This window comes from Balaenoptera acutorostrata, chromosome 14 (genome assembly GCF_949987535.1).
Source record: "Balaenoptera acutorostrata chromosome 14, mBalAcu1.1, whole genome shotgun sequence".
Taxonomy (NCBI): domain Eukaryota; kingdom Metazoa; phylum Chordata; class Mammalia; order Artiodactyla; family Balaenopteridae; genus Balaenoptera; species Balaenoptera acutorostrata.
The window spans coordinates 21,613,218-21,640,972 of record NC_080077.1 but is presented as its reverse complement, the minus strand read 5'-3'; the positions used below and the strand labels follow the sequence as shown (position 1 = coordinate 21,640,972).

Here is a 27,755-nt window from a genome sequence, read left to right as displayed (position 1 = left end):
GCTTGCCTGGTCCGTGCGGAATGTCAGTCAGTGCACTGGACAGACTTCAAAGGCCGTATTTCCCTTATCAGCCTAATAAAAAGTTGCTGACAGTTTTATGTTAATTAAACCAGCAGGCCTGATGTTCCAAAAAGATGGCAGACTTCATAGGTTCATGGATATTTGAGAGATGTTTTTGTTTTCTTATTTTTTACTTCGGATTAGTACATTCAGTTCTCTTTGGTCAGATGAGGTCCGAGATAGCATCTTGCTTGGCTGGTCTGTACATAAGGAGACGGAAAGGCTGGACATGGTACCCCAGCACTAATAAGACAGAGGAGCCTCCCTCTCGCTGTGTAGACAGTGCCCCCGCTGGGGCCACACTGAGCGAGGGGAAGCATTTGGTATGGAAACCACTTCCTGACAGTAAAAAGAATGTCACTCCTGACTAACATCATGGAGTATCATGGTACACAGAAAATATCTTATAAACAAACCATTCATTGCTCTGGAAAGACACCATTTAATACTGAAAAAACAGCTTAAGAGTTACTCTTACCTCTGCTCCTCTTTTGATCTCACTTCTTATTCGAACTTACTACTGTGCAAATCTACTCTCCCATGTTCTCAGTTTACCCTTTATTTTGGGGTGCAGTGTGCCCCTTCCTTTTGCATTAAGTCAACTTACCCAAGAACTTCACTTCATATATTAACTGGTTATATTTGCAAAACCACATCACATAACCATCCTAGATGCTTGTATCTCTTTTTGAGACAGCGTGTCAGTACTTTAATATTTGAAACATCAGCGTCAAAGCAAACAAAACAAATGTCAAGTGGCCTTCCCACTACTCTGGGGGCAGGTTCTATACCTAGGACACGTGGTGTTCCTGGGGCTCCTGAGGGCACCTGATTCTGAGTTAGGGTGGTGGTCTTGGGCCTCTCCTGCCTAACACTGGAAACTTTTTCCTGAAGGCCTTCGGGCCTCTTAGTCTCCCATTATTCCTTATCAATAAATATATAAGTAGCAGAAAAACTGATCTGCAATCTGTTAAATATAGCTTGGTATTAAATATGAGAAATCTGAAAAGTATCTGATATTATTTCTGTTGAGTCATTGTAGAGGGCTTTCCATGAAGTAACAAGTATCTTACCTGCATTTGTTCCCCACGTGAGCATGAAGGTCAGCCACGGGGGCCGGGGAAAGAGCACACTGTGCATAAGAAACGGCCTTTGCCTTCAAGCAGATCGTGACCTATGTGGAGACCAGCATGTACACAGGCAATTGTAATACAAGACGCAAAGTGCTCTGGGAGGCCCGAGGACAGCAAACCAGGGAGCTTGCAAGTGGGACCAACATTGGGTCTTAGAGGAAGATACTTCCAAACTGAGACCTGGAGGAGATGAGAAGGATGCAGTCAGACGAAGGAGAGGAATGGGGGCAAGTGCATTCTAGGCAAAGTGAAGGCCGCCCGCAGTTCTCAGATTTGCTCTAAGTGTTGTTGGACTCGACTCTCCATGTGGTGGAAGGAGGCACATTTGGAAATGTAGTCATTAGCTCACCTCCAGACCATTGTTATGAGATGTAGTATCCTCATCAAGCCAGAGTGCATAGGCAGCCCTTTCTTAACCTCCTCTTGAAAAGGTAATACTCCTCTATACTATCAGTTTATGTCTTTTCTTCAGATCGTATGCTAAGAGTAAAAAATACCTCTTGATGTTATTCATTATCTCCCAGATACAAGAGTTCACTTCCCACGGATGTGTGTGTGTGTGTGTGTGTGTGTTAATAACTACCAGCTGATCAGTCACATTCACTGAATAGACATAATGTTTAGAGCATCGTGCTTGATGGAAATATAAAATTTCAGACAAAAGCAGTTTATAATGTAGTCAGAAAAGTATACTGTTTGCGTGCGTGTGCTCGTGCACTCATACACACATACACCCGTTAGGAATCACTGCAGAGTAAATATAAACAATGGCCATGTGGCAAACACACACAGATAATTGATAGAATTTACAGAGGAGGGAGGAGTGGACCATGCTTCTCCAAGAGTAACCGGAAGTTTGCATGTAGTGTGTACATTCTCAACCCAGTAGGAATTGTCATTTCCAGCTGTCATAGAGTGAACCATCTCCTTCCCAAACTCAGAAGCTGGATTCTTTGGAATTTAAAAACCTTAGGCAGACAGAAAAAAGATCCCTCAGTAATATGCCATGAAGGCAGAGGATAAGAGATGTGAGGCTTCGTAGCAGGAGAGAGAATTAAGATACCAAATGGTGCAGATCCCTGTGACTGGCTCCCATCACAGGTGGTGTTATTGGTGGATCTCCATTATGCCAGGGGCTAAAGGTACAAAGATGTACTTAAAGAACAGGCCTCTAACCTAAGTCGAAAGACTAGCAAATCAATGTACATTTGTATGTTTTACATTAAAATGTTTTCAGTGACTGTCAACTTGTATTGTTCTCAGCTCTGACTCTTGCGGTATCGTGGCCTTGTGGTTCAGACCTGGTGGGTTAGGAGCGCCACTCCTGTATTATAGATGCTAAGCAGCTTAGTTGAAGAGACAAGATATATAAACAGAAAGGCAAACATACCAAGTAGCCTCTGATAAATGTTGACTAAGTAGCTCAGATAATGAGTACAGTCAAGTTCAGGAGTCCTTTTGGGCTGCAGTGACTGGGGTGGGTTGCATGACTGAGGGAAGGTAAAAGAAAAGTTTTATTCATTACATACTGAAATTTCAATCATTTTTACGGTAGTTATACATGTAGAATGATGGAGATGTAAAAAAAAGGGGAGGAGTCCTCACTTCACATTCACTGGGATGAGAAATGAAACAAAAGAAATAATAAAATGTGATGCATTCCAATATTAAAATCCTTTCTTGGTCATTGGATAATAGAAGAACTTATTCAGTAAAGGCTCAGTCTTGTCTTAACGCTGTCTTACACTTTTTGTTGTGTTCCATTTTGAAATGCTGCTTAGCTCTTCGGACCCAAAGTGTATTTTAATTTTAAGTAGTCACAATTAGAAAAGATAAGGATGTGAATATGTGGATGAACGTTCAGCATCCCCACTTTTTAAAATGAGAAACTAATACTACTCTAGTTATGCAAAATCTTGTGTGAGGCTTCTGTTCTTAGGTATGATTTTTTTAAATGAATTTTAACGTTTATCTTTTTAAACTCATTACTTGCGTGTACACTACAAAACAAATTTGATTTTTTTTTTTGGTTTCTGCACCCTCCAGTACCTACAGTTGTGACACGGTTTGAAAAGGTCAGAGGAAGTTATTGTAAAACAGGAAGCTGCCCTAGTGCCCTGGGAGAACTTGAGAAAATTTTAATAATAGAAAATAGTTTATTCTTCAGTGCATTGTGCTTCCTGTACCAGATTCTAGAGAGTCTCCCTTAGCTTAGAAAATTATTGATTTTTGACCACAATGAGACAGAGACGGAGCACAGATCCCGTTCAGGTTGATGGGGCTTGAGTTCTCCTGAGAAAGTCCCTCAGTGAAGGGTAACTCTGAGTCCAGCCATTGCTGTGCTGTCAGCCTCACCCTGTGGCGGTGCGTGTAATGCGCTGATCTGCCGCTCTTGGAGTCCTTCCGTTTGGTTAAACACTTAGCACTCACGCCCACATCATCATCCAGCAACCACCGGTTCAAGGTTGGTGTCAGCCCCTGGTGGTAGACATTTACGCTCACCCTGAACTTAACTTCATCACAGTCACTTGTGCAGTCTTATTTTATCACAGGAGTGATTTTTGGACCTGGAGAGCACACCCTAGTTTGGCTTTTAGCCTTTGATCTTCTTTACCCCAACCTTCACTCTCTCTGGTGCAGAACCCCACTGGTTCCCAGGGGCCAAGCAGCTGCATGTTTGTATCACTGTTGCACTGTGTCTTGCTCCTCCTGTTTATATGGTGTGTATGGTGTGTGTCCGTATCAGTCTGCTTCTGTTCACTTTCTCATTTGTAGAGAACACTGAAAACCACTCTGAAACACCGGCAGCTCCTGCTCCGCCTCCTCCAGCTCTTCCTAAGCCTAAACCCAAAGCTAAGCCCAAAAAAACACCTGTGCCTCCAAAAGGGGCCGCTGCTGGGGCCAGCCCCAAGGGTGATGAAGTGCCTCCTATTAAAAAAATTACCAAGGCTCCTGGTAAGCAGGCCCCCGTCCCTCCACCCAAGCCAACAAGCCGAAATGCAACCCGAGAGGCTGGTGAGTATGCCCTCTGTGGGGTTGAGTCTAGGGTGCTTGGCTCTGGGGTGGGGCTGATTTCTTCTTCTAGGAATGATGGCCTTTTTGGTGTCTGCTGTCTTAGGTTGTAACACCAGTGGATTCAGCGTTGACACAGAGAATGCCCAGGAGATTCCTTTGTTGCTGTCTCTACCAAAGAAAAGTCAACCACTTGATCCATTCACCTCATTAGGTTTAGGGTGAATAGACGTCTTTCATCCTGCATACCCACTATCTGCACAAAACCCAGTAGAAGGATACAGGGAGTAGTCTGCCTGATGAATAGCGATGATGTGATCTGATGTTATTTAGACATCAGCTGGCCTGCCTATTTGAGTTTATGGGTGGCTCTTTGGCTTGGGTTTTCTTTCAGAATATCTTAAGTTTGCACATAAAAACATGATGCTTACATCTTTGACATATTTGCTGGATCTTAATGTCTTAAACCTTATAGTCATCTCTCTACTGACAAATGACAAAGGGTTCATATCACTCAGTGCTCCACGCCACCACTCTCTACTGGAGTCACAACTGCTCAGCAGAGTTGGAAGTTACATGCTCAGTGCCCCCTTCCCAACCTCATAGACTTCAGTGTGTTACAAAGGAAAGCATCTAGTGGAGTGATTACAAGCTGTGACTGCAAATCACCGGGGGATGTTTGGGTGAATACATCACTTCATGTCATGTGTGTCCAGCTTTCCTTTCACATCAGATATGCTTAATGCAAAGCGGAGCCCCCATTCTAGTGAAGTGGAATAAAGAAGCCTCTCCTGTCATCCAACCTTTAAAAGGATATTATTCCAAATACACATGCTGAGCATCTTTTTCCCGTTAACACATGCATAAAAATTCTCCTGTGTTACAGCAAACCTTGTTTTCCTTAAAATCAGCAGCGACTTTCTCAAAACCAGCTCCCAGGATATGCCTTGGTATTAATCTTTCCCCCTTATAATTTATACCCATAATGCTCAGATTCAGAGAGTGGCTTAGGTGACAGCATGACAGAACTCAGAATGCAAATAGATGCCTCTGTCCTGGTGTTCCTGTCTACCACCTTTGACCTTGTGTGTCTGGGTCTCTTCTAATAAGCTCTAAAATGAAAATCTCAGAATGCTTTGCCAACAGTGCCTACAGGCCATTTTCTCAGGGACCAGCTTCCATCACACATCAGTGTCTGTTCACGTTGGTGTCTGTGTGTGTTTCCCAGACTGCCTAGCACACCTCAGGAGCAGGGCTTGAAGTGAGGCAGGTGCCGATTTACTTCCTGAAGTAAAGCCCCAAACTCTCACCCTGTCCTTGGGAGTGAAGACCCACTTCCCCACACCCCACGTGGCAGCAGGTCACGGTTGACTCGGCTTGTCCTCTCTCTTACTTCTCTCAGAAGAAAGCTGGTGATTAACACCAGGGCAGGTGACAGCTTTCATGAGGGATTTGGAGTTATTTCCAGATATTTTACTTGAAGATTTTTTATAGACTTATGATGTTCCTTAGAGGAAAGTACAGTCATGTTATCCATTGTATTAAAAGAGGCCCAGCTGGCGCTTAGTGTGAAGAAGGTAGCTGTTCTCAGGTTATCACAGAGAAACAGGAGTTGCCTTGAAGTCCACCAACAAGCCCAGCGTGCAAGGATCTTTTTTTATCAAATAGTGATAATACTCCTTCAGAATCCCACTCATATTCCATTTGTAACCATTTAGAACTTTCTACATGGTAACTTTGTTTTATTTGAATAAAGTTGACCTTCTGGAAAAGTTACTTCAAATGTCACTCCTGATTTTCAGTCAGACATTTAATCTCTTAAAAAAATGTATTGGTTCAGATTCTTCCTCTGTTACTAAGTTAGTGTAGACCTCCAGATCACCAGACAGCAGGTTGGCACGTTCGCCTGCTTCGCTAGTGAAGTAACATCTCATATTTTTTTTCTTTCTCGTTACACCCTGTGTTAACAACAAAAGCATTTAACTGAGGAGAGGTGGCATTTCTTTTTTAGCCATGGCTATAATTCAAGGTAACTTAAGCAACATTTCAGCAAAATCCTCATTTTAGACGACACTTAAAAGAGAAATATAGTAACATGGCTTGAATTTGCACTCTAGGCCTAAAAAATTGTCTTTTTCCTTAAGCAAGGCTGAAGTTAACTTTGCTGTTAGAAAAACAAAAAGACTTTTCTACAAGAAAAAATTATTAGAATTGATGTGTGGAAAAGATTCTGTTCAGTTTCCCCAAGAAATAACTGAACATGTTTAGACAGCAAGTCCTTAGCATCTTGGTTGTGAAAGGTAAATTTGGAATGGACTTAGATTGTAGGAGTATGCTTAATACGTTTGTCCTATAAGCAAATGAAGATTGTTTATTTCAAAGAAACATTGACAGGCCCTGATATGGGGGAGGGGAATTCTCATAATTACGGATATCTAAAATAATAAAGCCCCCAAGCCATAGAGACTTGTTTGAAGCCTGCATCTTTGTCACGAAGTGAGACTGCCTTTTTTCAGTAGATCAGAGTTAGTGAAGTCGTACACCTCACTGTCTATTCCTTTATCTGTTCTTCCTCTCCTGACCCTCCCAACTGACTTCAATAAAGTTATAACCAGAGGTAAGTTACAATAAATAACATCTGTATGCAGTGTGGATTGGCTCCACAATACTAACAACATTTTTCTAATTCTGTGGAAGATAGTTTGACCCCTCAGGAAAAAGATGGAATATACAACATTGTAACAGAAAAAGCAATTAGGAGAAATGCATAGATCATAAAGGTCATAGGAGTTTAAATGTATTTCCTGTGATGACAAAAAGAAAAGGAGAGTTAACTTTTTTTTTTCCTGAAAATGGTTTGGTTGAAGGCAGTCCTGTCCAGAAGCAGGCCATGGCCATGGCCATCCTCTGATGAAGGCCCTCTAGGAACATAAGCAGTTTTAGAAGCTCTGAAAATGATACTCTTTCCCTTCAGATTATTCAAACACTACCCATTTACACACTTTTTGTAAAAAAAAAAAAAAAAAAAAAAAAAGACGTTCTTCTGCCTCTTGATGCTTTGAAGGAGACTTGTCCTTCATATGTGGCCATGGATTTTCCCTCTGCCCCGTTATCACTGCAGTTGGGTAGATGGGGCAGGGTGGCAAGCTTCTCTACAGCCATTGGGGAGAGCTAGTTTGGAGTTTGCTCTTTCAGCAGTTAAGATGAGTAAATTTGCTTTTGGCCAGAAAGGAGCTGGTGGTGTATACTCCAGCATCTTCTGAATGTGGGCCACTCCATTCCCAGAAAGGCATCACAGAACATGTACAGTTTGTGATGGGAGTAACCTTGTACTATACCCAGACAGCTGCTGGTGTCTGCCCTCTACACGCTGTAATGTCCCTTCTTTGGAGCATACAGGGACTTTTTCAGGTGACCCACAGGGCAAGGAGGTGAGGATTTCCCTTCGGCTGGCTCAGCTAAAGACTGGAGGGGGGAGTGGACAGAGGACGCTTGTCCCTCAGGGTTTGGCCTCAAGCATCACTGCTCCTCGGTTGGAGGCAAGGAGGGGCCAGAAAACAAGACCATTATTATCATTAGCCTGTTTCCCTTTATGCATTTATTCAGACAGATTTGTAAAGTTTAAAGGGAACATGGTCATTGACGATTGCAACTGGGTTAGTTTATTTAAAAAGTGTTCTCTTCTTTGACGCTTAATGCAAAATCTCTCTACTTTAGCTGGTTCCTCTCATTCAAGAAAAACAACTGGCTCCAAAGCAACAGCTTCGCCATCGACTTCCTCCACCTCATCTCGTCCTAAAGCTTCAAAGGAGACAGTTTCTAGCAAAACAGGGATGGTAGGAATCACAAAGGGCAAGAAAAAAACTGGCAAGCAGTCAACGTCTCGACCGTCCTCAGATGCAACCACTTCTGGCATATCTGACCTTAAAGGAGAGCCTTCGGAGACCAGGGTGGCGGGTCTCAAACCCGAGCAGACCGCCCCCGGCACCGAGGAGCAGACCGCAGGCAAACCCAAGTCCGCGGTCCCTCCGCCCGCCGTGGTTCCAGCACCTCCCCCTCCCACCCCTCCCCCCCCCACTCCTCCTCCCCCTCTGGAGGAGCAGAGCATTGTTGCCTCAGACGCTCCTGTCGTCCTGGTCAGCGACGGAGCCGACCTGCCCGTCCCTGCCTTAGACCCAAGTCAGCTTCTCTGGACTGAAGAGGTGACAGACAGCACCACTGGCCACTCAGGCACTGGCTCAAGTGTTAGCAGGGAAAATGCAAAATGGTGAGTCGGCACAAAAGCCCCATATTCCATCTGTATTCCTATGAAGCTGGGTAGTAAAGATCACTAAATCCCTCTGCTGGCAATGAAGGAACCTACTTTGGTTTCTTTTATAATGTAATCTAGTTAGGTAAGCACACCTGTCAGGTAATGTTAGGTAAGCACACCTGTAATCCAACCATTGATTTGTTTTTTTTTAATTGAAGTATAGTTGATTTCTAATGTTGTGTGAGTTTCAGGTGTACAGTGAAGTGATTCATGTATATGTGTGTGTGTATACATATTCTTTTTCAGATTCATTTCCATTATAAGTTATTATGAGATAGTGAATATAGTTCCCTGTGCTATATAGTAGGTCCTTGTTGTTTATTTTATATATGATAGTGTGTATCTTTTAATCCCAAACTCCTAATTTATTCCTCCCTCCCCCCTCTTTCTCCTTTGGTAACCATAAGTTTGTTTTCTATGTCTGTGAGTCAATTTCTGTTTTGTAAATAAGTTCATTTGTATCATTTTTTTTAGATTTCACATATAAATGATATCATATGATATTTGTCTTTCTCTGACTTACTTCACTTAGTATGATAGTCTCCAGATCCATCCATGTTGCTGCAAATGGCGTTATTTCATTCTTTTTTATGGCTGAGTAATATTCCATTGTATATGTACCACATCTTTATCCATTCATCTGTCAATGGACATTTAGGCTGATTCCATGCCTTGGCTATTGTAAATAGTGCTGCAATGAGCAGTGGAGTGCGTGTGTCTTGATTTTTCATAGCCCTGCCCCAGGAATGCCACGGGCTGCTGGAGATGATTACATTGGCCTTACTGACTGATACACTTCATATCTGTGCTTTCAAGGACATTTAGAGTCTGCCTCATCACTGCTTAGCAGTCCTTTTTCTTTTTCTTAGAGAGTTCCCTCCTCTTCCCTTATAGTGGTTACTTTACATCTTTACCACTTATGTCCAGATTGCTCACCTATTCCTGCCCACCTCCATTTCAACAAGTTATTTAGCCTCCTCCATCTCCAAGAAAATAAAAAGCATCAGGAAGGAACTCTTCTCCAACTCCTTTTCCTCCAACCTTAGAGCAGCTACCTTTCTTGCTTCTTCAGTTCCCTACCCAGCTCAAGTGTTATCTCCTCTGTGAAGCCTTTCACTATTCATCCAGACAGAATTGGTTATTGCATGTACTCTAACAGCACTTTTTTTCCTACCTATGGGACAGAACTACCCACCATGTCTTATTTACCTCTATATCCCCACCAACCAGTACAGAATCTGGTATGCTATAGGCACGCCATCATCCAGTTGCCCAAGCCAGAAACCTGGAATTCATCCTAGGGTCCTCATTCTCCTTTGTCCTCCAGATCTAACACTCACAAAGTCCTATAAATTTTCTACATAAAGATAAATAAGACATGTTAGCTCTGCTGTCCCATAGGTGTGAGAAGAGGACCGTTAGAGTGTAGTAGATGTCACTACCAATTCTGTCTAGGGGAGGCTTGGAGCTCTTAAATCCAGCCTCTTCTGTTTCTAAGAATAAAACCCAAATTCGCTCTTTACATTATTTAATTTAATATTTCCTCTTTCAAAAAAATCCTTGTCCTGTTATACTTTAAAAAATTAGTACATTAATTAAATTGATTTGGATCAAGAGACTAAAATATCACTTTTAATTATTCAATTGCTAGTGATATTAACCTCCATTTATTAAATACTTATTTAATGTCAGGAAGTATCAGTTATTTGATTCACATAAGTCTCCCCTGAAATATCTCTGTTGAATAGATGAGAAAACTGATGCTGAGAGAGATAACATAGTTTGCCCAAGATCACCCAGGTAGTAAGTGGCAGAGTCAGGATGCAAGCCCAGAGCTGCACATCACACTCAGCGCTCTAAGGAATTTCATAAGTTTCCAAAACACCTGCTTCTACTTCTTTTGCAATTTCTTTTGTGTTTGTTTCTCTCATTTTGAGCACCATCATTCAAAGGAAAGCCAAGGAAAGGTAAATAAATGTTAAAGTACAAATTATTTTATTTGACATTTTAATAAATGATTCGGGAGAAGAAGATATTGAAATGAATGCTTATGGTGTCCTGAATACTTCCAGCGCAGAGCAGATGTCTTCACTTAATTATGAGTGTTTGCCGGCATTGGCATCAATTCCAGCCTTCAGAACTGAACAGTCCTTCAGCATTCCACCATGTATTTTTTGCTTGCCTTCTATGTGCCAGGCAGCGTACTAGGCACCAAAGATACAAAAGTGCACAAAACATTACAGTAAAGATTGGTTTTTACCAAAATAATGTCTAACATGCCCAGGAAGTATAAATGTTTAAGATAAAGTCTGAATTTAGGGAAGGAGATCAAGTATATAGATTCACTATTCACTATACTAAAGAACAAGGTGTAACATATAAAATAATTCCTCAGATAGTCTTAAGCACTGAGAAAGCCCATTTCCAAAGGTGACCTGATTCTGTCCAGCCCACTTGCACAACCATTTTAGGAAGGGCACCATATTGTGCTAAACTCCGTGCTGCATGCTGGGGGCTTGATATCTGTCTTCAGCCCAAGTACTTGCAGGATTGTCAGACGAAAGAGGTGAGCATCTGTTCTCCATTTCCACTGGGACAGTGATGAGAGGGAGCGAGCTGAGAACATCATTAGACGCCGAGGTATTTATAATAGATTTTCCTGTCAGTCAGGGTAACTCTAATGCTTTCCTAGTAGAGGGCATAGAGATTTTCTTCTCTGTACATTCTTCAAAATTAAAAATTTAAATTACAGTTCATCTCACAGGGGCGGTTTGTGTTTGCTCTTGAGTTAATGAGCTTGGAATAAGTAGTCTCTCAAATTTCCTTCCAAATACTTTCTTCCCTTTTTAAGTGGCTATGTGAATTAGAATTTCTGGCTCTTAGTCGCTTGCTTTACTTAGAACTTTTCCCTCGGTTATGTTTAGTCAACGAATGTGAGAAAATCCTGTCATTTTATGAAGAGGCTTCTGTTTGGAATACAAATGTGAAAACTTTAAAGAAGACAAGTGGCCATGTGTAAAAATATCTACTTCTATTCACATAGCGCAGGGTAGTTACTATTTGGTAGATTTCTGTTTGTTGGTATCATCAGTAACATGTAATTCTGATATAATTTTAGGCAGAAACTAATAACCCCATTTGGAGCCCATATGCAAATGGGACTTGACTCTTCTAGTTCATTTCCATAAACATTAATAGAGTTCATTGTATTGTTCAATGTGCCAAGAAACGTAGGGGGAAAATGAGAGCCATTTCTTGAGTTGGTCGATAAAACTTTGGAGTAAAATATTTAATATTAAGTTAAATATAATCTATAATATAATATCAGTATAACATAATATTAAGTATAAAACTAAAATATAACATCACATTTGATAGATAGACTGAGAGTTTTAAGTCTGGGTTGTAGACTGGCCTTGCTACCTTGTTGGGGCAACTCATTCATGGCCTTCTTGGGTTCCATGAACTATAAATTACCTGCCCTCCTTATACTATAGAATAATTGTTAAGTTGTAAATATATGCAGAAGTTTTTGAAAACTGCAAAACATTATAAAATGCAAATGATGAGATTAAATTAATAATTGGTATCATGATAAATTAATGAACAGTGATACGAACAAATACTAGGACTCAACCCTGAAGTATCTTTGTTCTGCTCTTCAGAATGTGTTGTTAATTGGCATATCTTTTAATCGTGCTTTGGTCACCCACAGTGGCCTCCAGTGGCAGTATGCTAGAAATCCAGACTCTGAAAAAAATAAATCTTATTTAAAAGGAGATTTCGTACTTTGGAAGCAATATGGTGGTTCCTCAAAAAATTAAACATAAAATTACCATATGATCCAGCAATTCTACTTCTGTGTATATAGCCAAAAAAAATGAAAGCAGGTACTCAAACAGATATTTATACACCAGTGTCCGTAGCTGCATTATTCACAACAACCAAAAGGTAGAAACAACCCAAACATCCATGGAATGATGAATTAATAAACAAAATGTGACCTATATATACAAAGGAATACTATTCAGCCTTAAAAAGGAAGGAAATTCTGACACATGCTACAACATGGATGAACCTTGAAGATGTCCAAAGTGTAGTAAGTCAGACACAAAAGGACAAATGTAAAATTTCACTTATATGAAGCACCTGAAATAGTAAAATTCATAGAGACAGAAGATAAATTGGTGGTTGCCAGGGGATGAAGGAAGAGGAATGGGGACTTATTGTTTAATGGATACAGAGTTTCAGTTTGGAAAGCTGAAAAATTCTGAAGATGGATGGTGGTGATGGTTGCACAACAATGTGAATGTACTTAATGCCACTGAACTATACACTTAAAAATGGTTAAGATGGTCAATTTTAGGCTTTATATATTTTACACAATTAAAACAGAAATTTCATATTTCCTTCTTTGAAAACAAGAATTTTTGGCTGTTGGATTTTTCTAATAAGTGAAAAATAGAGAATTTTGAGAACACTTAGGCTTATCAGCCACAAAGTTGAATTTTCAGTACCTCCAATTCTGACAAAGTTTACCTGTTTTTATTATTCAAAGAACTGTTTTTTGATTTTTTTCAGTGAGAACAGCAAGCACATGTTTTGCACTAAACGGTCTTTCAGAAGTGTGACATCCAAATTTGGATTCTTCTGTTTGTATCAGAAAGCAATGTGGGGAACTTCTGTATCTTAAAATGAAGATTACATTGTTTTTGATGTGATATGTTTTTGATGTAAAGTATTTTTTTAAATTCTGGTCTGTGAAAATTGGCAAGCTTTGTATATTTATAGTAACTTTAACTCAGAGGCTCTTACCAAGCTAAATAATAGAAACTCACTGCATCCTGACATATCACCTTTCTTCTAAAGAGTCCACTTAGCTTTCACATTTTCCATCTCATGTTATTAGTATAATCTTATGACAGGCAGTTTTACAAATGGAGAAGATATATAATTTTTTACTGTTAATACACTGGCTATGATGAAAGTAGGATTAATTCATATACCAATTAAAGAAGATAAACTTTTCTGTGTCAGTACCGTTCTAGGTACTGGGCTGGGCTACAATATGATGTGAGTTCTGCTTGTCAAGGAACTTTGGGGGGCTGGGGAGGCAGACTGAGATGCAGTGTACTAAGTGCTCCAGTGCGGTGGGCACCGTGGGAGCAGGGAGAGAGGGCAAGGAACTAGTCTGATGGCCAGTGAAAGAGTCCTCAGGGATCTGAGGCTTTAAGCTAGACATGAAAGATAAGCAGGAGTTACAGGTCCAAGAAAAAGTGGAGGCAAAATCAAATCTCCAAGAACTTCTAGCCCGTTGTTCTTTCCACAGAACCTCCTATTGCTAGGGAAAAATAAATTTTCAGAACATAGTTTTACAGTATTCATGTACTAAATAGATCAGTCACCACCTGGTCAGTCCTTTTCATTTTACAGATGAAGACGCTAAAGCCTTGGGAGTTAAGGAATGCAGTATTGTTGCCCCATTTCAGTGATGTTAGCTGGTCCGTGTCTGCTTTCTCCTTTTACCAGCCTGAAGGATGTTCATGAAACTAGAGTTCTCGCTCATGTGCTGGCATCATCCCCGAGGGTTGCTCTGAGCTTCACGCCTCCCCCATGTTTCTGTGTCTTTCACAGTTTCACAACCAAAGACGAGCTGGGGGAGGCAGCGCCTCAGCTCCTGACTCCTGGGCTGATGGGAGAATCTTCAGAATCCTTCAGTGCCTCAGAGGACGAAGGCCAGAGGGAATACCAGGCCAATGACTCTGACTCTGATGGGCCTATCTTGTACACCGATGACGATGACGATGAAGAGGATGAGGACGAGGATGGCAGTGGAGAAAGTAAGGCTCTTTTCAAGAGGTAGGGAGGGAAGTCTGGGGTGGACAGAAGCAGCTGCAGTCTGTAAAGAGCAAAAGCCTCATTAGGAGCCAGACACCTGATGTTTTCTTTCCCCTCATGTGCCTTTCTCAGATTAGAAATGTGTATCTTCTAAGGTTTAGCTTTAGGTGAGAGGCGTTTCTGGAAGATGATTCCACGGGACAGGGTGGTGGGGGAGTCAGTCTATGAGGCCAGTATGCATATTTGAATTTGTCCAAAAAGTCAAACAACAGAGGCCTTTCTCAGATTGATCAAAGATGGCGCTTCCACACTGGGAGCTTTCTTTTTTTTTTTTTTTAATTTTAATTAATTTATTTATTTATGGCTGTGTTGGGTCTTCGTTTCTGTGCGAGGGCTTTCTCTAGTTGCAGCGAGCGGGGGCCACTCCTCATTGCGTTGCGCGGGCCTCTCACTGTCACGGCCTCTCTTGTTGCAGAGCACAGGCTCCAGACGTGCAGGCTTAGTAGCTGTGGCTCACGGGCCCAGTTGCTCCGCAGCATGTGGGATCTTCCCAGACCAGGGCTCGAACCCGTGTCCCCCGCATTGGCAGGCGGATTCTCAACCACTGCGCCACCAGGGAAGCCCCTTGGGACCTTTCTTGAATAAAGAGCGTCAATGCAGGATTTGCTGGATTACTCATGGGGGATGTTTGAGAATTTCACTCACTTTTATACTGTGGTTTAAAAGGGGGAATGAGTCAAGAATGACTAATACCTTTTAAGAATTAAAAAGTCACTCATCCATGATAAGAAAGGTGGTATGCCTTCTAAGAAGGAATGATAGTAAAGCGGATAAAGCCAACCATTTATATATAACTTAGGGAACTGGAAAAATGCTGTTTTTTTAATAATCTTCTGAGAAGGATGACTTGGGAGCGATTCAGTACAGAATTGAATTTACAGATTATGAAAAGTTATTAATATATTCATGATTAAACAGCATTGTCAAATTCCTTCTAGTTTGTACTGAACAATAAAAAAATCATCATCAAACAACAATAAAATAAAAAATAACAAAAATCATTATCATTCATTGGTATTTACTATCCTCTGTGAGATATCAGGGATTCCTGGGTAATTTAGGATTAAAACATTGGTATCACAGGTAGACTTTTGTCAGTGTGGTTTTCTGAGTGGGGGGAGGAAAAGGGAAGAAGAGGATTTACTCTACAGGATAAGCAAAGGGGCTAAGTGTTTAAGACTTGAAAAAGAATAGAAAGAAGAGGTATTATGCAATCAGTAGTTTCCATGGTATGCCGTCTCAGCAGAATAAACTTCAAATGTCACTGTCCAAAAGATGAGGTGATACTTGCTGGTTTTTTCAGGGTCTCCCAACATTTTTCAGAATATTTTAAAAAACAGTTCTTCACACCATTGTAAAGCAATTATACTCCAATAAAGATGTTAAAAAAACAAACAAAAAAACGGAAACAAAACAAAAAAACAGTTCTTCAGTTTTTCAAAACGAACTACATCCAACTTAAAACTTTTTTTTCTTAAGGTTAATTAAAATTCTACCGTTGCATGTGAATAAAGAATTTGGTCTGGACTCTATTTAAAGTCCCTGCCCACGTGTAACCTGAGTGCCACTTGCTAAAATCCTTTCTCTGCATTTCTGCCTTTTCTAATCCTCAGGTGCTTTGGCAAGTAAAATACGACGAAGGGATACTCTTGCTATCAAACTTGGCAACAGACCGTCTAAGAAGGAATTAGAGGACAAAAACATCTTGCAGCGTACCTCTGAAGAAGAGAGGCAGGAAATCCGACAGCAAATTGGAACCGAGCTCGTCAGGTAATTGCTGAAATCTGGGGACAGCACTGACTAATTCTTGCTTTTCTCCTTCCTACGGTTCCCTCCCTAACTGAAATCACTGTGACTCCCTCATGGAAGGGCACGCCTGGCCTATCTGGTCTCCTAAAGTTGGTCTTGGATGGTGAATCGCTCAAAGAAGCTCCTTTTTGGTCCAGCTAGCCAGTAGCTTTGAGGTCGCCAAAGCCCGATCCAAGTGGGGACAGACTTTTTCTATAAAGGACCAGTTAGTAAACCTCTTAGGCTTTGTTGACCAGACAGTCCCTACTGCAGCTACTTGACTGTGCTGTCGTAGCATGAAAGCAGCCGTAAACAATACATAAACCGATGAACATGGCTACATTCCAAGAAAACATTCTTCACCAAAACAGGCAGCAGGCCAGAGTTGGCCTGCGGGCCATAGTTTGCCCAACTCCTGGTTTGATTCATGGACTCCCTATAGCATTCCTATGACTGCCATCAGCTTCTGCCCTGGGGGCTACGAGACTACAGAAATATTAAGTAGCTTCAACGGCCAGTTCCATCCTAGTCAGGTAGCCATAGCCCCCATATCGAAACTTCCCCCTTTTCACTTCAAATAAATGGTCATCTGACCGCACTTCCTGCCTCCGCCATTGTAGGATTTCTACTTTTGCCACTCGTGGCATTGGTACTCCATGTAACTGGCAGTTTTAATAGAAGCAAGTGCTGAAGCTCTCCTTTTTATGATCAGTTTAAGCATATTTAAGTATTAGTTGTTTGGCTAACTTCCCTCACTCTGCATAAAAAATAGGTTGCATAAATTGGGAGAAGGGAACAGCCTGGAACACCAGAACAAGATTTGGAGGTGGGAGAAAAGTCCTCCCCTTGCTTGGAAGTGGAAGATTTCTGTGACTGTGGTGTACCTGCAGGGTAGGCATGTGAGGGGTCCAGAAGCCACTGTCTGTTTTGTAGATGGGGCCAAGCTGGGGCTTGTGCGGATTAAATGAGATGGTACACTGAAGGTATGTTAGTGCCTAGATCCTAGCGCGCACTTAAGAACATTAAATATTTTTTATTAATTTAAAGTATTACCTCTTAAATTAGCAAAACACTTTTATAAATTAAACCCAATGTCGGCAACTTTATGAGGAAATAGGACACATATACTTGGCTCTTGTTCAATATTTCTGAAGAACAACTTAATAATACAAGAATTCTAAAGCAGTATTTCTTTACATGGTAATTCCATTTGGGAGGTTATACAAGAAGGAAATAATCTAAAAGGGAAAAAACCCTGTGTTTTCCAAAGATTTTTATTTGAAGGGTATTTAGAGCAGTGACAAATTAAAACAAACCCAAAACACTCAAAAACAGGGGACTGATGAAGAACATTGTGAGAAGTTGACACCATGAAATAACCGTAGAGCGGTGGTTTTCTAGCTCTGCATTAGGATTTCTTGGAGAGGATACTCAGGCTTCCTGCGGAGAGCTAGGGAAGTGGGTGTGTTTTTAGGGTGAGGCGGGAGGGGACTCCTTCATTGTAGGTCTAAGTAGCCAACCAGAGCAGCACTTCTTCTGTTTTTGTAAAATTCCACTCCAACCCCCAAAAGTTTGAGAGCCTCTAGAAACACACATGTAGTCCATATCTATAAAAATCTTATCAGGGTAGGGTTTTTAGTTTTATAAGTATATAAATTTTACAGAATTGTTTTTCTACAAACCCAGCACACCTAGTCCCTGTCATTCAAAGGTAAACCACTTAGAGTTCCTGCCCTAGAGAACTCCACGTCTAGTGAAAGAGGCAAAATTTATACTGAGTGATGGGGATCATGTAAAAAGCACAAACATCTAGGTCAAGAGAACCAGGTATGAGTCCTGGCTCTATCGTTCAGTAGTGTTTTCTCGCAGGCAAGGGAATTAATCTCTGGTTTTCTTATCTGTAAAATGGGAACTGGCTGCTACCTTGCTGAATAGTTTGAAGGATTCAGGATAATGTAAGCTAAGCACCCAGCACAGTGACTGGCACTTCAAAGGATGAACTAATGAGAGCTGTGATTATTATCTTTATAATAATGATAAGTGCTTTAATCGATGTATAGTTTATGTAGAACTGCTGTAGAGGGACAAAGAACCAGGAGCCTTTAATAACTTAAAAGATTTCAGTAGGTGAAGAAGGAGAGGAGGGCATTCCAGAGAAAGGAAACTCCATAAACAAAAGAAGGATGATGTCTTTGGGGGATGATATCGTACAGATATATAGTATAGGATATATGAATGGCACAAAATCTGGCTGGCATAGATGTTCACTGGGTTTTTTTGTGGGCTCACTTATTAAGTGAATTTCAAGGTAGCGCTGATGAAGATTAAATGTTAAACTTTTTAGTGAGCTATTCAAAATATCATTGATTTTAATTCTTCATACCATTTCTGTCACAGCCATAAACATTTAGAATTGATAGTATCTTGTATTAAGATTGCCTTTCATGTATATTAGTTTAATTTGCACAAATTCAATCTATCAGTACATCCAGAGGAAGTTTTTGTCTGTGATTAACAACAAATTAATAATGTAAACAAGACCAAGAACAATATTATAACGGGTTAATAAGACATTGAGCTCTTGTGTACAAATGATCAGGTACTAATCCCAAATGAGCCTGGCTTTTCTTGAAGGTTGATGGAAATGGCCTGTATATCTCAAGATAACTTTATATACATTGTAAATTTATTTGAGATCCCAAAAGTAATATTTTCCTGAAAACACTGTGCAGTATAAATTGATCATGTCATGAATTGGTATGAACCCTTGAGCCTTTTTTTAGATTCTAATTATCTGTATGTTAATTAGGGTACAGGCTAAGCTGCTCTAACAGAGACCAAAAAGTGCAATGGTCCAAACAAGCCACTTCCACGTGTTTGCTTCTTTTTCACATCGCAGTGCAGGGTTTGGTGGGCTGTCCAGCATGGGTGGGGAGCACAGCTCCAGGCACTCAGATAGGCGCCCAGGTTCCTTCCGTCTTGTTGCTCTTCCATCTCCGTGGATATCCTCATCTGCATGATCTGAGCTGGCTCACATGACCATGTTTAAGTTCTAGCCTGCGGAAGAAGGAAAGAGAGAGAAGGGAATACACACCCAGTCACTTTAAGGGTAAAAAAGCAGACATTACACACACCGCTTCTGCTCACATCCCATTGCAAGAACTCAGTCACACGGCTGCACCTTGCCTGCAGGGAGGCAGAACTCTATAGCTGGGTGTTCAGCTAAAACTCTGGGGGTTCTGTTTCTAAAAGGAAGAAGGGAGGATGGGTGGTGGGGGGTAGTTAGCAGTCTCAGCCACAATCTCTAGTCTCCAAACTAGTGGAAAGGAGGCTTTTATTTTGTAGGCTTAAAAATGGATTTTTGTTTCTCAAAACACGAAAAAATACAGCTTTGCTTGTTGTTTTATTTTGCGTCTCCCATTAAGGGGGCCTTGTTTGTAACCGGCAGTATATCTGTTTTTTCATCACAGGAGACTTAGCCAGAGGCCCACAACTGAAGAATTAGAGCAAAGAAATATCCTGAAGCGTGAGTATCCTGTACTACACAGCGAATTCCTCGTGTAACCATGAACAAGCTCCCTCTAGAGACAATCCATTTGTCAGCAGGGAACCTTAATATATGTATTCACGAATGACTGAAATGGCCCATTAATTATTTATATCATTTTTAAAATAATTTCTTGAAGTTTGTGTTTCATTTTATGGCTTTGAGTCTGATATACCCCAGAGCAGCGTCATGGTTGTGACAGTTGTTTTTAAGAAAGATGAAATTTATTCCATGTATTCTTTCACGCAAATATTAAATAGAAGAAAATGCTCTAGTCTGCTTGCAACTAAATGTGAAAGAAAAGACCAAAAAATCCGCAAGGAAATAAATCAAACATTCCTATATTATTATTAATAATAGTTTGTTGTCAGGTTTAACAAATGACTCCATTTAAAACAGAATTATGGGAAAAGGAAGTTTTCAATCCATTTCATTTTCCTTTGTTACGATAACTCTGTTTCCCTCTTGAGTTATTTATAATTTCTCAGCACTTAAGGAGTTCTCCATTCATTTTCCTACTTCATTTTTCCATTCTCTTTCCCCCTCTATTTTCTTGGACTTTACATTTTACTCATTGGTCCGGTCGTATTTACGTTATTGGAGTTCATATGTTGAAGCTATAAAATGAGTAGAAGTGGTTTGTTGTGCTGTAGTGGATCGATGTGGTTACTAACCACAGTGAGTTAAATAATGGATATTTTTTAATTGAGCCTAGCTGTAGTTTTATATATTATTAACCCAGTTTCAAAAGAGCTTTTTATTGTATGAAATATCAAAGAGCAGGGATGGGCAAAACTCCAGAGAGTACTATAATAGTAATGAGCCGCTGGCGTGCGGGAAATCTTTTTCCACCAGGCTTTTAGAGTTAAGTTGGCCTGTCTGGGTGATCCCCATTCTCCAAATGAGTTGTTTTCTTTCCTGAAGGAAAGAAAGATTTTAACAGCATATTTATACTACAGTTGCTATTACTAAGATAACTGGACAATGAAGACTGAACAGTGGGATGAACTGCCAGTCTATGGGGTTCTTTCCTTGCAAGGTTTTTTTTCTGGCCGTTTGTGAGCATAACTGGCATGGAACCCAAAGAAGAAGGACTTAAGTGACCATCAGTGTGTAGAAGAGCCAGTTTGGAGATGGAAAAAGTCATGGCTAGATACGAAAAAAAAAACCAAAACTGTGTTTAGCTTTCTGAGGAAGAATGAAAGCAGCATCTCATTTTGACAACAAAACCAAACCAAAAAGACTCATGGTTTTTTTTTTTTTAATTAATTAATTAATTAATTAATTTATTTATTTATATTTGGCTGTGTTGGGTCTTCGTTTCTGTGCGAGGGCTTTCTCCAGTTGCGGCGAGCGGGGGCCTCTCTTCATCGCGGTGCGCGGGCCTCTCACTGTCGCGGCCTCTCCCATTGCGGAGCACAAGCTCCAGACGCGCAAGCTCAGTAGTTGTGGCTCACGGGCTTAGTTGCTCCGCGGCATGTGGGATCTTCCCAGACCAGGGCTCGAACCCGTGTCCCCTGCATTGGCAGGCAGATTCTTAACCACTGCGCCACCAGGGAAGCCCAAGACTCATGGTTTTTAATAATAGGTTCCTGGAAAATATTTATGAATTAAATTGTAGATAAGTTCAAATGCAGTCCATGAGCTCCTAAAACACAGAGAGTGTATCTTATTGGTTGCCTGATGCAATACCTAGAAAAAAAAGAAAGAGCGAATTCTGGGTAATTCTTTCCTGCTCCTGGGAGACAGACAGAGCCAAACCACATTGCTGTTTGGTTATTTGAGGAACTGTTTCATAGATTAGAAATTTATCGCACATTGATCTTAAGTGCTGTGTTGGCTTTTATACTCCATTTTCCTGGAGGTTGGGGAAAGAGTCGTGAAACGCCAAAGTCAACTTCAGATTTGACTCCAGCCTTTTTTTTTTTACTTCCTTCTTAGTTTGTCTAAATGTGCTTATGCTGGAAACAAAAGACATGTTTCCAGTCTGGAGAAGCTGATAACTGGCTTATGCTCTCCTGACATTAATGTATGGCCAAGGGAAGCAGAAAAGAGAACTGGTGGAGGTCACCCAAAACATTCTGCTGAGCAGTCCCAGGGAACTGGAAGGCCAGAGCTGACAACACTTTATTCAGTTCCTCTTTGCTTCTGGGTTCTTCCACATAGATTACTCTTGTTTGTTTGTTTTATCTCCATCTTTTGTTCAAAAGCAATATGATTGTCTATTTGAAGAAAAGTCTGTGTGTGATGTGGTGTGATTTTTAAGGACACTTATTTAACAAGGTCATCTTTTCTTGACAGATTAGGAAACTAATTCACAGCATAAAACATTCAGCAGTTCTCAAATCCAAGCCTGTCACTAGTTTAATAAACATGAATCAAATGGCAGTCAACGCAGATAGCTTTAATTGGAGACCACAGGACAAATTTCATTTCTTAGTATCTTTCCCAGTATCACACCTAATTTGATCTCTTTCCTATTTTAGTGCATCTAGGGTTTTTTAAAAAACATATATATTAAGTTAGATTTTAGAACTAGTTTCTTAATACTGTTAAAATAGAAAGCAAGTTTTGGTGCTTGCAGGATCAACTTTTGCTTATCAGGAAAAGAGATGTTCGTGGAACATCTTCTACAGGGTAGGGATAAAATATTCAGATCCTCTTATACTATTTAGCTAGGACCATAATTCCAGCTAAATCGTCATAGAGAAAACATGTATTAAGCCATTGAGTTCTGCATGTATTTTTCCCCAGTGTTTTGTTATGTAATTTTTTAAGCATACAGAAAAGCTGAAATAATTTTACAGTAATACCCATATATCTACTATCTTTATTCTACCGTTAACATCTTACTTTATCACATATCTGTCCATCCATGGAGCCATCTTATTTTTTGGATGTATTTCAAAGTAGGTTTATAAATGTATTTTCATTTCTTACCAACACCCATATGGAAACATATAAAACACAAAAAGTGAAACAATCCCACAAAAAAATGTTTGGCTATTTTTAATCCATCTTATCTGAGTTGGTGACTGAAGAATATAATACTCCAGTTGTTGGTACTTTGGTGCTTTTCTTTCTTCTCCTTTTCGCATCATCCATGAAAGGCTCTGGGCAGCACTTGACAGGCAGGTTTCTTGTAGTGCCCACTGCTGTTAAACTACGTGTATCATTTGTATGCTTATGGCAAACGCTTTCCGTGGCTGTTCTGATACCCGCCCCTCTCTGCTCTGAGGAGTTACTGAGGGTGAGATTTGTCAGTGAGCCAGTCACTTCCTTCATGAGTATCCCTCCAGTCTGTTTAAAGTGACCAGACGTGCTTTCATCCTACTTTATAATTAGCCCTCTAATAATTTTTTTTTTTAAGTTCCAAAAACTCAGTGAATTTTTGTTTTGTTTTGTTCGTACTGCACGGCTTGTGGGATCTTAGTTCCCCCACCAGGAATCAAACCCAGGCCCTCAGCAGTGAAAGCACGGAGTCCTAACCACTGGACCGCCAGGGAATTCCCTTGGTGAATTTTTTAAAACCAAGTTTAAGGTTTAACCTTGACTCTTAGTAAAAGATTTAACAATGACTATTTAATAAGATTCCTAGGATCAGTCACGTTGGCCTTCCTCCACCTCTCACCCTCTTTCTCTAACTTCTTTAGAGGCATAATTTCGAATATGGGGAATCTAAGGAAGTCAGTTCCTGATGTTAGAGAAGAGTTCCCAATTGGTAAAATCCTGTTTATTTACAGTTGGCCCTTCTTTTTTTAAATATCACTGGCTGACACCTAGATGTGCAGTATGCTTCATAAAGCAAATTTATCTAATATTCTCTTCCAGGAAATTATGTTTTGTGTATTTCTTGAAAATTGGAGCATTTGTTAGCTTTGAGTCATATTAGATATCCAGTATTTTGTCTTTGGAAAGTACCTTTGAAAATGTAGCATAATCATTATATAGGAAGAATAACTGAAATGTTTTAACAATTATATTTTTCTTTTTATTAATATCATCAAAGGCCTGACCTTGTAAAGTCCTAGTTTGAATCACATGAACCACAAGTTTGGTGTTTGTCTATTATATATAATTTACAATCCACATGCCTTATCCAACTCATATAAAGTAATTATTTGGGACTTCCCTGGTGGCGCAGTGGTTAAGAATCTGCCTGCCAATGCAGGGGACACGGGTTCAAGCCCTGGTCCGGGAAGATTCCACATGCCTTGGAGCAACTGAGCCCGTGCACCACAACTACTGAAGCCTGCGAGCCACAACTACTGAAGCCCGTGTGCCTAGAGCCCTTGCTCTGCAACAAGAGAAGCCACCGCAATGAGAAGCCTGCGCACTACAACCAAGAGTAGCCCCCGCTCACCGCAACTAGAGAAAGCCTGCACACAGCAGCGAAGACCCAGTGCAGCCAAATAAATAAAATTAATTAATTAATTTTTTTTTAAAAAAAAGAAAAGAGAGCAGCAGATGTCTGCCTGCATTCTGAGTCTCCCCACTTCCTTTAAAAAAAAAAATAATAAAGTAATATTTGACCCTAAGGATGTGTTTTAAGGCTATCAAAGGATATATTGCAATATATTTTTTGAAGCAATTAGAAAAACCTACAGTATTTTCAGAGGAAGAAATCTGAATTATAATCAAATTTTGTTCGACACTCACAGGCACTTAATGAAAGCATACTAACTCGTTGTTTCTTGTCTTGCAGGGTAATTTCAGTTTACGTTCATTCTTTGTCTAAATAACCAGACTGATCATCCTCTTTCTTATAAATTAAAATTAGTATTTCAGAAGAATGTCAAAACTTTTCCCTGTCCAGATAAGGAAAATTAATAGAGAATTTAGCATGTTCAGCTAGCAAATACAGATGTTGCAAATATTGAATACTGATACTGTATTCACAATAAAAACAATCTTAGTGCTAAGAAGTCTGTTTGAATTTTAAAAGTAAATCTATCTGTTACAGAGGAGACTTTTCTTTTTCAGCCTTTTGGGTGAGCCTTTATACAGTGTGATTTTCCTTCAGTAGAATTCATAACAGCACTTTCTAAAAGATATTCTTTCGTAAGCATTGGTATCCAAGAATCTATGCTCACTTATCAAACAAAGTATGAGCTACAGGAACCAACAGAGAGAAGTTCATCAAATAGCAACCATTAAATCCTGAGCAATGTTTATTTCTTTTAAAATTCTGGACATTTTTTTCTTAATTCCATCTGTTGGACCACGTTCATTTGAGTTGGCCTTTAAATTGTACTACTTGGTGAAGCACTAGAGAAAGAGAAGACTTTGGAAAGTTAGCATTACAAGAAAATAAATCATCTCCATCAACCATACACCATAACCCCATTCAGAACATTCTGGCTTGAAAGCAAAGTCCAAAGAAATGATTACATTCTGCTTCTGTGGAAACCAAAGCAGACAAATCAAGTATTTTGCTTGGATTTGAATGGAAATCAGCAACTCAGACATGCATCAGGTGGTTCTAATTTGTTCTTTTGATGTGATTCAGATTTTCACACAAAGGCCAGATCCAGTAGTAAGTTTTTATCTGAATTCTGATAAATTGTGCTTATAAAAGCCTATGAGATGATCAGCAATGAGAGGCTTTCACTGGAGTATGGGCACTCTTGTGGTTTTTTCAGAATAGAACAAGAAGTCAGGAAGCAAAAAGTTTTACAATTAGTAAATAAACCAATCCTATAAGGAAAAAAGTAATATATCTGTAAATTAATGATTGATTCTTCTGCAGAATCTTTCGATAACTTTTTAAAGATGTTGGTGGAGTGTTTGATCAATATCCGTGAAGTCAAATAACTGTGGCCTGAGCTACTTTTCTGATTGTATAATCTTTTATAGTAACTAAGTCTTCATGCCTTTCCTCCCCTTTCCCCCCAATTAATAAACAGAAAAGAATGAAGAAGAAGAGCAAGAAGCAAAAATGGAACTTAAACGCAGACTCAGCAGAAAGGTGATGAAATTATGATGGTTACTGAGCATGTGTATTTTGAGATATACTTCATTTTTAAAATGCAAATCCGTGCTTTACATGTAAATCTGATATTTAGGAATAATTATTCCTATTAGTCTACTGACTAATCACAGACACTAAAATCAATGTAATGTTTACAATATGAATTATGTTTATATTAATGCATAATATGCTAATTTTGAAAAGTCGACAGTCAAAAGTTTTAAATTGCATTTGCCAATTATGAAAATAACATATAATCTGTGTGAAATTTTTTTAAACGCCAAAAGGAACAAAAAAGACTAGAAAATCATGCAGACGTCTCCCATTCAGAGATAACCATTATTAACATTTCAATGTATAGTTTGTAAAAATGCTCACTGTTTCCATGCAGTTTTGGAAACACTGAATAAATACTTTGTTATTACTAAAGATTCTGAGCTGGGTGAGTAATTTATTAAGTGAACTTGATCATCCAGCTTGCCTGCTGCAGTGCTACCCAAATTGACAAATGGCTTACCTCCAAAACTCAGACCATTGTTTCTACCCATTTATGAAAATATAAATCTGATACCAGGGCCCTCGCTTTTTTCGGTAAGTGTTAAAATAATAATAATCTTTGGAAAAATTAAGCACTATCAGAGTTTATATTTCATTATAAACACCTTGCTCAAGACCCTGGTGGGGGACCTCCATCTCCCTGTGCTCAGGCAGGTCTGACCTGCCCCCCTCGGCGTGTGCCTCAGGGACCCGCACTCGCCCAACAGTGCTGTGCACAGGGCCTCAGGTTGAGCTGAGAGGTGGCCGCTAGGCCTGGGCCCCCTCTTCACCCGGTTCCCAGGCCCCACCCCCCATCCTGCCCAGGCCGGGGTGGGGGGCCCTCTCAGGGGTAGGGGGGGTAGGGTCCTAGCCCCTAGGCCTCTCTGTGGCTGCCCAGGGTAGGGATCTGATTGATTTATTTATTGCCTGGCCTGTGTGCTCCACGGCGTGGCGGCCAAGTCAGCTGTCCCCCACTCCCAGCCACTGGAGCAGAGTTTCATGTGTTTTCCCCCACCCCGCAGGGACACACGGTGTGTCTGAAGGTGTGCGGGAGGACGGTGAGGGGGAGATGGCAGGAGAGGGAAGGTGACCCTGAGGGCGAGGGCCACAGATGCACACAGCTGCTGCAGGGGTGGGGTCTGGGGCAGAGGGCGTGGCCAGCTCGCCCCTCCCCGCGGTCCTGCGGTGGCCGCCCGCCCACGCACGCACGCACGCTGCTCCCGTCCGGCGTCGCTGGCCTGCACACGTCTGCTCTGTAGATACTGTACGGAGCTGGAGCGTCGTCCAGATAGTTAATAGAGCTGCTTCTGTGTAAATGCTATTTTAAACACTAAAAAGCATTTAATTTTATGGGGAAAAAAAAAAACACCTTGCTCAGTAATTCTTCAGATATACCGTTCACAGCTGGATAAGGCAGGATGAGTAAAATATGACATCTGCAGCAAAGAGTGTGATCTGACCCACATTTATTTGGGCTGGCTGGGGAGTTCACAGCCAAAACATTCCAAGGCAGAAAGAAGAAGCACTCCATTCCCATGGAAATGTTGGAGACTGTAATTTGAGAGGTTTTGGTTTTGATTTTTAGGGAAAAATAGCCTTAATTCATCTCTTTTTTTCCTCAAAGATCCCAAACATCAAACAATAATCAAGTTAAAAAAGACACTATATAAACTGAATTTCTTGAGATGGCTCTTCTAGCAATTCAATGGCCATTAAGTTACCAGCTACAGATAAGCAGTAACCCCTCCTCCTTGCTCCAGTTCACCCCTGTCATACATATAGTCTTTTCTTAATCCAGTTGGGTCCTTCTGGGAGACAACAGAGCTGCCCTACCCCCACTAGCCTGTACCACACAGAGCTCCCTGCCATAGGTGCAAAATATTCCATAGCACTAATAGCTACCCTGTAACTGGCACAGCCCTGAAGGGCAAGACTAGATGGAGAACTTCTGACCTCTGTGACCATTGGTCACTTGCATTTGGGAAGTCCCCAGAAGCA

General features: G+C 40.6%; 1 protein-coding gene across 7 annotated transcripts in view; it reads left to right on the top strand.

Annotated features, from left to right (window-relative positions):
* PHACTR2 (phosphatase and actin regulator 2) overlaps positions 1–27,755 on the top strand; it is a 264,651-nt gene that overhangs the window by 210,601 nt on the left and 26,295 nt on the right. For 5 of the 7 annotated variants that reach the window (XM_057527662.1, XM_057527663.1, XM_057527668.1 and 2 more), the window contains exons 5-10: positions 3,969–4,208; positions 7,923–8,472; positions 14,152–14,357; positions 16,029–16,185; positions 19,674–19,729; positions 25,657–25,718. In XM_057527662.1, coding sequence (XP_057383645.1) covers positions 3,969–4,208; positions 7,923–8,472; positions 14,152–14,357; positions 16,029–16,185; positions 19,674–19,729; positions 25,657–25,718 — 1,271 coding nt within the window. The remainder of the gene's footprint in view (positions 1–3,968; positions 4,209–7,922; positions 8,473–14,151; positions 14,358–16,028; positions 16,186–19,673; positions 19,730–25,656; positions 25,719–27,755) is intronic. The other 2 variants (XM_057527666.1, XM_057527667.1) reach the window with 1 other exon arrangement.